The sequence below is a fragment of the Octodon degus genome, unplaced genomic scaffold (assembly GCF_000260255.1).
Source record: "Octodon degus isolate 3935 unplaced genomic scaffold, OctDeg1.0 scaffold00029, whole genome shotgun sequence".
Taxonomy (NCBI): domain Eukaryota; kingdom Metazoa; phylum Chordata; class Mammalia; order Rodentia; family Octodontidae; genus Octodon; species Octodon degus.
This window is the reverse complement of record NW_004524605.1, coordinates 2,536,161-2,547,499: the sequence shown is the minus strand read 5'-3', so window position 1 is coordinate 2,547,499 and position 11,339 is coordinate 2,536,161. Positions and strand designations below refer to the sequence as shown.

General features: G+C 56.8%; 1 protein-coding gene across 8 annotated transcripts; it reads right to left on the bottom strand.

Annotated features, from left to right (window-relative positions):
- Positions 1-1,598: 1,598 nt before the first annotated feature.
- Irgm (immunity related GTPase M) lies at positions 1,599-11,320 on the bottom strand. Of its 8 annotated transcripts, none has more exons than XM_023713157.1 (6): positions 11,216-11,320; positions 10,841-10,969; positions 8,407-8,497; positions 7,090-7,230; positions 4,746-4,984; positions 1,599-3,151 (listed from the first exon to the last, which is right to left on the bottom strand). In XM_023713157.1, the coding sequence occupies exons 5-6, from the start codon at positions 4,770-4,772 to the stop codon at positions 1,937-1,939; spliced, it is 1,242 nt and encodes a 413-aa protein (XP_023568925.1). In that variant the 5' UTR covers positions 4,773-4,984; positions 7,090-7,230; positions 8,407-8,497; positions 10,841-10,969; positions 11,216-11,320; the 3' UTR covers positions 1,599-1,936. The 8 variants fall into 8 exon arrangements, with proteins under 8 accessions (XP_023568925.1, XP_023568923.1, XP_023568922.1 ...); XM_023713155.1 differs by lacking the exon at positions 11,216-11,320 and adding an exon at positions 10,384-10,487 and having other exon boundaries at positions 10,841-11,209; XM_023713154.1 differs by lacking the exon at positions 11,216-11,320 and having other exon boundaries at positions 10,841-11,209.
- Between the last annotated feature and the right edge of the window lie 19 nt (positions 11,321-11,339).

The window sequence follows — 11,339 nt, the reverse complement described above, 5'->3', positions numbered from 1 at the left end:
AGCTGGGCCGAGGCCCAGGGCCAGATCCTTACTACTGTAAATGCTGTAGAGGCTGGTCAGGCAAAGCCCCGAGCTGCTGGAATGGGTATCGCAGGTTGGCACCTCACTGTGGCTTGTGTCCGGAGGTCCCCCAAAGCTCATGTGGCCATGGTGCCGGGCCTTTCAGAGGTGGCTGGATCTAGAGTTTGTGGTTGCTACCGCCATACCACCCTGAACACGCCAATCTCCTCCAGAGCTGTGGCTGCTGGGCTGAAGGGTGTGAGTCCTCCACCCACCCAAGGACGAGGGGCCTGCGTAGCCTGTGAGGGGCAGAGAGGTTTGTCTCTCCCTTACTGCTCTTCTGTCTCCCCTCCCAGGAGCTGCTTCTCCTCTGCCGTGCCCCTGTGCCTCGCCATCCTGCCTTGGAGCCAGATAATGGACTGAAACCTCTGCAGACTGTGAGCTAAGTAAACCTCGCCTCCTTCGCCTCCTTCGTGGGGTGTGCTGTATTTTGCCCCAGCAATGAGAAAAGTAACTATGACCCACCTCTTGGCATACATAAGCACTAGAATTGCCAGTTATTCCGAGCCCCAGGAGTTAGGGACCAGAGACACCCTTACTGATTCAACAGCAGCAGAGGCGGGAGAAGAAGGGCGGAGCGCCCCAGGGGCTTGCCTCTCTCTGCTCCGCTGGACTGGGATGAGCCCTGCCTCCCGCAGCCCAGCGGCGGCCTCCTCGCCGCATGCAGTGGCCCTCCGCCGCTGACAGGCTGCCCTCCAGCGGATCCGCTCAGTGTTATGCTGTGTGAGTTGGCCCTCTGAGGGCTCTGGTGCTGGAGCGACAGCGTCCAGGCGACAGAAGTTGGCCTCAGGCGCCCGGTTAGGTTCTGAAGGACCTGCCCCGAGGAAAGACTGTGACCCAGTGAGCTGCTGGCTCAGGCCTCCGATCTGACCCCAAGATCAGTCTCTTCCTCACTTAAGGCAAAACTGATGCTTCTTCTCAACAGTGACTTCAGCTCGAGTCAGTGAAGGGCTAGCACTTACAGATCCACTTCAGGTATTTTGAGTTTTGTTTTGATTTTTGTTTGTTTGTTTTGAGGCAGGGTCTCGCTATGCAGTTTAGGCTGGCCTTGAGCTAGCTTTGTAGCCCAGCCTGGTCTCGAACTCACAATGATCCTTCTGCCTCAGCCTCCTAAGTGCTGGGATAACAGAAGTGTAAGCCACCAGGCCTGGCTTACATTTTGTCTTGATATGGGATCTGACTAGGTGGTTTAAGCTGGCCTGGAACTCACAGTGATCCTCTTGTCTCAGTGTCCTCCAGAGTGCTAAGATTATAGGTGTGCACCATCACGCCCAGGGAGGGACTTTGTTTTAGCACCAGAAAACAGACCCACCTGGTGGGGTTGGGCCTTGCCGTGGTTCAGTCAGGGGCCGACACACTCCCTCGGGGTTTCCTGACATCTCTTTCACCCACACTCCTCATTCACGGGTGGAATCTGGTCCCTAGCACCAAGCAGGTGCCACAGGACACAGTGACCCGTGTCCTAGCGAGCGCCTCTCGGTGCCACATGTGCCTTCAGTGAGTGTGTGCAGGAGCAGGAAGGAGACAAGGACGCAAAATTTCAAGGAGGAAGAATTTACTATGATTTACTTTAGGAGCAAAACACGCTGGTTTAGGTCCATATCACGATTACAACTGAAAGCAAAATATCTGTCTACCGGACTCAGGAAACTTGCTTAATGATTTCAATAAATACTTTTTCCTCAAAGGAATGATGCATTAAAATTTAGATTAGAACAATGAATACTTTCTTAAAATTCCTTTCAGAATTTTGTGTAGCCTTAGGATCGCTGTTCACAGAAGGCAGTTTACACTTCCTGACTCTATGCAGGGTGGGGAAGAGGAAGGGGCAGCCTAACCTCCACAGGGGTGAGGAGGCTGTGCACGCCTCCCTGGCTCAGGCTGGACATGTGACATAGTCCCAGATTTTCCTTATGGTGGCCATGGTGTTCTGGGTGACCAAGCTCACTATGCGTGTGTGCTTCAGGCGCTCAAAGTAGCAGTAGACGGGGAAGCCCACACGGGGGATGCACCGCAGCAGGAAGAGCAGGGCCCTGACCACACAGAAAGTCTGGAGCCACAGGCAGAAGTTGGCTCTTCGGAGGCTGTCCCAGTTCCTGCACGTCAGAGTGTCACTGTATTCTGACAACTCCCTGCCTGTGTTCAAGGCCACCTGCCTCAGAGACTCTTCGTGCATGCCGAACTGCAGGCGGTAGGCCCTCAGACACTGCTCCGGGTTGTAGGTGTCCCCCACGCCAAGCGTGTCCTGCAAGTATTTTGAGAAATTGTTCATTTTTGCCTTCAGGGAGTCCTCTTTCTCACTAAGGGCCTCCTCACAGATCTGGAAGAAGCCCTCCTGCAGCCTGTGGCACCTGAGGCAGCAGATGTCCTCCTCCAGCTTCTTCCTCAGGCTTGGGAAGTCATGCAAGGAAGGGTCCAGGCTGGAGACCATGAAGATGGGGGGCTCTTGCACCCGCCCCTGCTGGAGATTCTCCAGGATATTCTCTCGGATGTTCCGTAGGAGGAGAATCTTGGAGAGGGGCGTGGTGCTGAGGTCCCTGTCCACCTTGGTCCAGATGATGTAGAAGCGCTTTCCAGACTCCTGGATGGCTTTGGCAAGCCTTACGTGATGCATGCTGAACTGCTCAGACGTGATGAGGAGGAAGAAGTCATAGTAGCCGATCTGCAGCTCCCCCAGATAGTTGTTGAGGCTCTGGTCCGAGGCCCCCATGCCTGGGAGGTCCCAGAAGGACACACTGGGGAAGGTGGGGGAGGTGTACATGGCCGGCCTCAGCGTGGTCCGCACCACCCCGGTGGGGGCCGAGGCCGCCTCCTCATGTCCGATCTCTCGAAGAGCATTGATGAAGGACGACATTCCATTGCCAGAGTCCCCTGTCACAGCGATGCTCACCTGAGCTCTAGACACCGTCTCCATCACCTCCCTGACCAGAAAAGTCACTTGCAGCAAATTCCCATCTCTCACGGCCTTCTTAAGCTTGCTGATGAACTCAGATGAGGAGCTGTAGTCCCTGTGATGTGACATGAAGGAGGCAGAGAGTGGAGTGCGAGGAGATGCCACATCTTCTGCCATGTTGCTCAGCAGACGAGCCTCCTGTGGGGCAGAGGGGCAGGAGTCAGGGAGGTTGTGTGTGACCCTGGAGTGGACGCACTGTGCCCAGAGCCAGGGTCCAGGGCCGCAAGCAGTGAAACAGTGAAGACGCTGTGATCACAACAGAGCAAACAAAGCAATTTGCTCAGGGGTGTACATGTCGCTGGGATGAGACCCCAAGCCTGCGCTGCTGCTGTCACCGCAAGGCTGGTACAGAGTGGGTCATGGTGCAGGCCAGGGAGGACATGCCAAGCGCCCAAGCGGGCAGGCAGCCCTGACCGTGAGACGCCAGGAGGACCGCTTGTGCAGCTCTCCCTACCTGGTTGACACTGGTGAGATCGCAGGAGTCCTCCCTGGGGTCACCCTTCAGCACCAAGAATAGTTAAATTTTTTTTTATTCATACTATGAAAAAGGCTCCTCTCAAGGGATTTTTTTCCCATCCAAGTGGGACAACATTCACTAGTCATGTGCGTGTTGAAGGCTTGTCCTGTCCACTTCAGTGGAGAAGCCAAGATACCCTTCCCAGTCGTCTCCCGGGCTTTTTAAGTAAACACTTGTTTGCGCAATCCCGCGGATAAACTTTGGTGGGGTGGGTGACAGGGGTGCTCGGCGTGTTTTAGGAGCACGTGTCCCTCTTGCTGGCTACCTTTCTGTTGTTGTTCTGTGCTTAGCAGGCACACTGAGGAAGCTCTATTTATTTATTTGAGTTGATTGCTGCTCTTTAGGCACACATAGGGATCACACTCTTCATAAGGAATTTGTACCTGTACACGATAGAACTTGGTTTCTCTTCCTACCCTCCTTCCTTCCTTTCAGCCCCTCTTTTGGCTGAATCTGGGAAATAAGATCGAAGCATTTGTGGGGTAGGGCTCAGCAAAGAGTTGCTTGGGATTTCCGCCCAGATGCTGTCCAGCCCACACACTGTTCCTGCCTGTGGGATTCCGTGACTGAGCTGTCATCAGTGACGCCTGCCCAGCTTTCTCTTAGACGTCTACACTACCCCCTTCTTTGCACATGACTACAATTTTTAAAAATTCTAAAATGCAAAACCAAGTCTTTTGCAGACGAGCTGCTCTCCGAGCCTCACAGATCCTCTCCTTAGGCCTCACCACCCGTGGGTCTCAGGAAGCCACTGAAGCCCACGCTGTCCTCACCCTGGAGTGGCCCGACGCCACCCCACAAGGCCCACTCTTCCATCAGTGGGACAACTTTCATGGCAGGGCCGGGCCATGGTGTGGCTTGGTGGCCTCCGCTGCCCCTTGAACACATTCCCCTCCCCTCGCGCGTCTTTTTTTTCTTTTCTTTTCTTTTCTTTTCTTTTTGGTGGTATGGTATGGGTGATTAAACTCAGGACCCTGCACTTCCCAGGCAAGTGCTTATTCTACTGAGCTACTCCCCAGGCCCAGTCCCTCAGCCTCTTGGAGCTCCTCTAGGGCCCAGCGCAGCCCCCACTCCTGCTGCTCGCTCAGCGGGTGCCAGGCAGGGCGCTGCCTCCCGGTGGAGGGAGGGGTAGAGAGCCTCCACGCTTTGGAGCACAGAAGAGTTTCGGGAGCCCCAGTGTTCCGCCTCGCATGGTGGCCAGGTCCTGCTACCCACCTCCCAGGGATCTCTGGCTTTTCGCATGTGATGCTCTGTGTGTGCTCTCAGCTCCTGCACTGCGGGCTCTCTGGGCTTGGAAGATGCCTGAGGAGGTGGTTCCTCAGGGAATTCTTCCTTCTTGCTGCTTAACAGTGTGGCGGGAGGTCTGGTGGCCGTGCGGCTGTGCGGCTCATGCCTGCGGGCGCCTCGTCCCACTTAATCGTCTTCTGACTCGGCTAGTAAGTGTTATTCGTTACCTGATTGTGGAGAAGAACGCAGCGTTAGGGAGAGGTGAGAAGCCCCAGATCGCTGAGCGTATGTGTGTGGTGCGTGCTTGGAGGCCAGTGTGTCGCATCTGCCTGGACAGAAGTCGGTCCCGCGGAACAGAACTGGCCCGTGCCGCGCTGAGCCATCTGTCTTGGGGACGGTGGCCTGCGCTCTGCAGTCAGTTCTCACGCACCCTTCCCAGAATGAAGAGTGCGCAATGTGGGGAGACTGGAAGCCAGTGTTTCCTGCCCTCCTGTTCCCACTCTGACACTGGCTTCTGGTGGTGCAGGAAAGCCCCCCGTCTTTGCTATGGTACTTCCCTGTCACTGGGGACACAACACCCAGAGCTCACAGGAGGAAAAGTTTACTTTGGCTTCTAGTCTTCAGCGGTTTCAGTCCATAGTTGGCTGGCTCCAAGACAGAGCAGATGGTAGAGGGACATCACAGAGGAGAGGGAGCTCATGGCCAGGTAGGCAGCAGGCAGCAGGGAGAGCTCAAGGGGCAGGGGCAGGGAGGCCACCGTCCAGGCCGCGCCTCGGTGGCCGCCTCCTCCAGCCAGGCGTCCGCTGCCAGCATCAGTCAGCTACAAACTCCTCAGAGGAGAATCCACGCCCCACAATCCAGTCACCTCCCAGAAGCCCCCGTGTGAGTGCTCGAGGCTCTGGGGGGATATCTATAACCAAATTAGCCCAGAACTCAGAGCCCATTCTAGGGATATTACACCCATTAGGAGAGGGAGGTGTCCAGTGAAATGATCCTGGAGTTGCCAGAAGTTCAGAGGAAGGGAGGGAGGGAGGGACAGACAGAGAGGGACAGACGGAGGGCTGGGGAAATGACCATCACACATCAAGGAGGCTTTGGAGTGGTGCACCCCAGAGCCCACTGACCACACTATCTGATGTCCTCCCCAAAGGTCCCTGTGACGGTCCCAAGGGGCCAATGGTCAGTCAGGCTGTGCGTCCTGTTGGAGGGGGCAAGGTTCCCAATCTGGGCAGAGGGGCCAACGGCTTGGTACTGGGCTGGCACACAGAAGCAGGGCTGGCTGGCGGGAGCCGGTTAGTGGAAGCCAGCACCGGGTCCAAGATAGGAAGATGCTCGGCAGTGGGGGAGGACGGAGGGCATGCGCTGGCAGCGTCAGGGCTCTTTTGTCCCCAGGCCCACCTCTGCCTCCTGGCCTGTGGTTCAAGTCCAGTGATTGGTGCACTTAGTGTACTAGAAGTGGCTCTCGTACGGGCAGTCCTAAAGGATAGAACTGCTCAGAATGGTCGAAGGAACCGGACAGGAGCAACAAGGCCTAAGCCTTGCCAACTGGGAGCTGAACTAGTTCCTCCCTCTTTGCGGGTGTTTCTCAGCGTCTCTCCCAGCACTGGAGAGTCGACCAGCGCAGAAGGACACAGCTGCCTGTGCGTGATTGTGACCGCACCGCTCATGAGAGGGGATGCGGAGGCAGCCTCGGTGGCCCTCGGGGATGCCTGAATGGAGAAAATGTGGTGCCCCCCCCCCCGCCACACACACACGAGATTCAACCAGGAAGAAACAAGAAATCTTGTTACTCAGAACAAAATGGATAGATCTGAAGGACACTGAGTAACATAAACCACACAGAGACAAGCAGACAAACATTAAAGAAAATCCTGCACTTATTCATCTATAAATAAATGAGTTGATGCCCCGCAAGGACCAGTTTTTCCAAAGCAGATAAAATATTGGAATTCACTCCTTGTAAAAGTCCAGGCTGTCTCAGAGGTTGTCGGGGGCTGACTCTGTCCCCACAGGGAAAGTCAAGAGATGTCACCTCAGATGCCAGAGAGCCAGGAGCCACATCCTGCACGCTCACCCAGCTAGGTCCCTGTGCACAACGCCAGGCACATGCAGGTGACAGCACTGTGCCTCGAAGTGGGTGTGTGGCTGGGTGGGTGGGTTACTGTGCTGTGCAGTCCCTCAAGGTTGCCAGAGGGGGCCTGCTGTGGACACCCTGGACGCCAAAGAGCCCAGACCTCAGGCTTTCCTGCCGTGGCACCAGGGCCCCCCTTTAATGTCTTTGTATCTGCAGAGATAGTAGCCAGGTGCTACTAGTTCAGAGCTTTTCACTCACCTGCTTCAGAAGGGTGAATGTAGGCAGGTGTTGCTGGCCTTTCCTGGAGGTCACCCACTTCCTGGGTGAAGGTCAGGACCCTCAGGTATAGGGCTGCTCCTTCTGGAAAGACCCACACTTGGAACGCAGGCCAGATGTACTCTGAAAGGACAATGGGAGGCCTGGAGGGCTGAGGTCCCCTAGGAAAAGCCAACACTCAGGAAGGGAAGTGTGGCAGGAGGAAGAGGCTGAGCTTCCCGGCTTTCCTTCCTGGCCCGGGCTGGGGCTGAGCTCCTGCTCCCTGTCCTGGTATTTCTACCTCTGAGTCCTGGCAGCTGCCTTGCCTGGGGGGTGGAGGGCGTGGCGTGAGGGGGGTGGTCAGGGCTGTAGCCAGGCCAGCTTTCAGTTTCTGTTCCTGGAAACAACCGGTTTCCTGGAGCCCGCTGGACGGTTCCCACACTCCCCTTCAGGAGGGGTGAGGGAGCTGTGCTGCCTGGGAGCTCAGCTCTGGGCGCCCAGGAGGGCCTCAGCTCCCGACAGCAGTGCACAGGACTAGAGACTTGAGGCTGACCCTGAGAGCTCACAGGGGAGGGCAGCTACCTTGTGAAGGGCCACTGTCCAGACCCCCAGAGGCCCGGGCCTGTGACAGCTGCAGACGCAGGGTGCTCCTGGGACTGTGGCCCCTGGGGACCCGTGCACCTGCCACCTCTGCATGTCAGCTCAGTGGCAGTGCTCCCGGTCCCAGGGGCTCCACTGCTCTGCACCCAGCTGTCATCTGCCCCGAGCTAAGCCTCGCTTCCTGCAGGATACACCAAGTACTGCCACCTCTGACCTCAGCATCTGCAGAATTTGAAGGTTCAGGCTTCAGGTTCTCCTCCTTCCTGTCCCCACAGCTGGCAGCCAGTGTCACTATTGGGGCAATGTGTCCCTTCAGAGCACTGCCCTGGGCCACTGATGTGGCCAGCAACAGGGAGGTGTCTGTCTTCCCCAAGCCACTCTGTCATTTGGTAGGCAGAGCGATGGGTGACTGGGGAGGCTAGACAGGACCTGAGCGGGCCTGGAGCCTGCAAGGTCTGGCAGCCTCAGTTCTGGGCCTGGAGCTTCTCTCTCTGCCCTCTGTGGAGCCTCCCTGTTCTCCCCACAGCCCGGCGCCTCCTGTCACCCCTGCTGCAGTGATGCCGTCTGGGCCTCAGGGGTGCTCGGCGGGGGCACTCTGCGGGGGCCAGGTGGCATTGGCTGGCTGGTGTCTTCTTGATCACCTCCTCATGCAGCCATGGGCAGCTTGTGTTTTTTACCCCCATGCCTAGAACCTGAGTGGTCCCCTGGCACACTACTTACTCCCGGTGTCTTGAGTGAATGTCAAAGTCACCCTTATCCCCAGCAATGCAGGGGGCAGAAAAGGGCAGGACCCACCAGGTATGTTTCCTACCTGGAGGAAATTCAGCATTTTCAGGCTGACGTCACCCACTGCGAGGCCCGACTCTCCACATACGAGCACATGCCCAGGGCACACCCGGGGCACGACACCTGCACGTGCACACACCCGCGCACACGCACAAACCTCTGCAGACATCGGTGGAGAGCTGGCCTTCTGTGGACCCAGCGTGGCTTGGGGGCCATTTCCTGACTGGTGAGATTAATCAGTGACCACTGAGTGTGTGGCCGGGCTGACCGAGCCCCTTGGCTCATTTCTTGGCTGTGTGAAGCCAGGGCTGGGCTCATCCCAGGCACCTACCTTAAGCCCCTTACTTAATCTTATTCCATTGGGAAAGAAGACAGAAAAGTAAATCACGGCCTGCTGTCTGCCCGAGCTCTGCCCGCCTGAGCCCTCCCCCGCCTCTCCCTGGGCCCTGTGCCAGTGCTCCCCTGGCACAGGTGAGACCAGTTCTGCTCCCCGCTGCACAGACCACCTGCACCTCGGCGCCCAGAAGTGCAGGCGCGTGGACACCCATGAGCACGCAGGCCCCAGAGCACAGGTGAGCCCGCGTGCACGCTGACATAGAGACCTTTCTCCTCTGTTGGCCCAGGTGACAAAGCCCCCGCCACTCGCCTTGGCAATGACTGAGGGGTCCGGCTCTCCCTCACAGGCAGTGGTGGCGGTCCAGCTCTGACGAAGCGCATCTGGTTTCCCACACGCATGGGTTGCTTAGCTGAGCCTGACTTTGCTCTCAGTGCTGTGCTGTGCTGTGCTGTGGGGCCCCTGAGGCCCTGTAGGAACAGACTGCCCCGGTCCCCTGCTGTCCAGGGTCATAGGCGGCCTCTGTCCTCTCTCCCTGCTCCTTCTCCACAGCACCTGTGAGATGGTTTATCACGGACTCGAGAACCAGCTCAGCCCAATTCTTCAGCACCTCTAGAACTTGTAGTCTGACTCCCAGAAGGATTTAAAATTTTTTTTTTTCTTTTTCTTTTTCTCTCTCTTTTTTTTTTTTCAGAACCAGGATTGAATTCAGGCCATTGCGCTTGCCAGGGAAGCGCTTATTCTACTGAGCCATCTCCCTGGCCCCTTCCCAGAGAGAAACTGAGGCAGTGTCATGGTCAGGGCACAGACACGAGGTCACCTCCCTCCTGGTTGTGCCCAAGCTTGATAACACCCCCAGGGGTTTGTGCCACAGAGGTCCAGAGGCCACCTGCATCCTGATCTCACTTCGGGTGGCCACCCCCCCCCACTAGTTTGTGGTACAATTTAGTCAAAAAGAGTCCACATTTTGGTTAGAAACAAGGAATCTCAATTGTCCAGGTGACAGGGCCTCTGGAAGAGGAAAGGTCTTCCTGGCGGGCCTGTGAACCCAGAGGTGACAGTGAGCTTCAGGGGCCTTGCCTCAGTGAGCACCTCAGACTTCACCAAGTCATCGCCTCCTCTCAGCCTTTACAAAGCACTGGGCTCCTCAGGTTCCAGAGTGTCCAAGGGGGATTCACGTTTTGTTTTTTTTTTGTTTTTTTTTTTGGGGGGGGGATGGATTGAACTCAGTCCCTTGCACTTGCCAGACAAGTGCTTATTCTACTGAGCCATCTCCCCGCCCGGGATTCACGTTTGATGGCCGCCAGCAGTGAGGAGCATGCAGCCTCTGGCCTTCCTGCACTCGGCTGTCTCTCCTCCCACCTCCCTGTGTGCAGTTACCCTATCTGAGTTGCTTCCCTTCTGCCACAAACTGTCGATCAGCATTTCAAGAGCTCTGGGACTCTGGGTTCAGGTCCACTCTGCTTTGCAAAATGTGCAAAACCTGATTCCCACCTTGGCCTGTACTGCACACACAGAGGAGGCTGTCAGAGGCTCCTTGGGGCCTGCTCTCTCTTTTGCCCGGAGGGACAGCTCACTTGGCTCCTCAGGTTTGATGCAAGACTCCTGCTTCAGCTCCAGCCGAGACTTCAGGGAGACTCCTGGGCAGTTTCTCTAGTGTTGATTGTATTTGCATTCACCCCTAGGAGGAATGCCCACAGACATAGCTCTTGCACGGTTGGGGATTTCCTTCTGCTGTTGTTAAACTCAGAAGGGCCACAAGCCAACTCTGCTGACCTGGAGAGGGAGCACTGCGTTGGCTTGAGGACAGCTGGCTGCCCTGGTGCTTCTGCATACGGCTGCTGCCAGTGTCTGCAGCTGCCCCAGGAGTAGGGGGCTGAGACCTGCAGGTCCACGGTGCCTCCTAGGGCCGCACCTAGCTCCGCACCTAGCTGCAGGCCGCCGCCAGGGGCCAGGCTCAGGGCAGCATCTGCAGAAGGGCCGTCAGCCCCAGGTGCCCCCATTTTCCCTCTCTCTCCCTGCTTGCTCTCTTACCTAGCTGCCCTAGGCAGTGTGCTGCTATCCACAGCACCCAGTCAAGGTCCTGATGGTGGGGTCCCTGCGGAGTTCTGTCCCCAGCGATGGGCAAGGCCGCTGGTTCCCAGAGTTCACAGCTGCATACACCTAGGAGAGGCCAGACAAGCCAGAGGCCCTGAAGCCTCCTCTTTTTCTGTGGAAATTCCTCACACAGGACAACTTCAAATCTTGTCTAGTTGTCCCAGGCCCTCTTTGTCCCTGCAAAGCCCATCGCCCTGTGTCCTGCCTAGGTGACCCCCAGAGAACCTGCCTCTCATGTTGCCTGCTCCCTCCTAGGGTATTCCATAGTCACAGACGGTTTGGTTTTCTTTTCCTGGAAATGCTCCTGCTTACCAGAAAGGATGGACGCCCTTTTGATTCCTATTTTAGCTGTCAGCCCAGCCCTGGCCAGCCGGGAAGGAGGGGCCCCCAGCCGACTTTGGGTGTCCTTCTTTTAGACACAGGCCATGCCCATGCT

Excerpts from the sequence above, each read along its gene's own strand:
- Irgm (XM_023713157.1), bottom strand. The coding sequence starts at position 4,772 with ATGCGAAAAGCCAGAGATCCCTGGGAG. Across the intron at positions 3,152-4,745 it reads AAGCCAGAGATCCCTGGGAG|GAGGCTCGTCTGCTGAGCAA; the intron begins GTGGGTAGCAGG and ends TCTGCCCCACAG.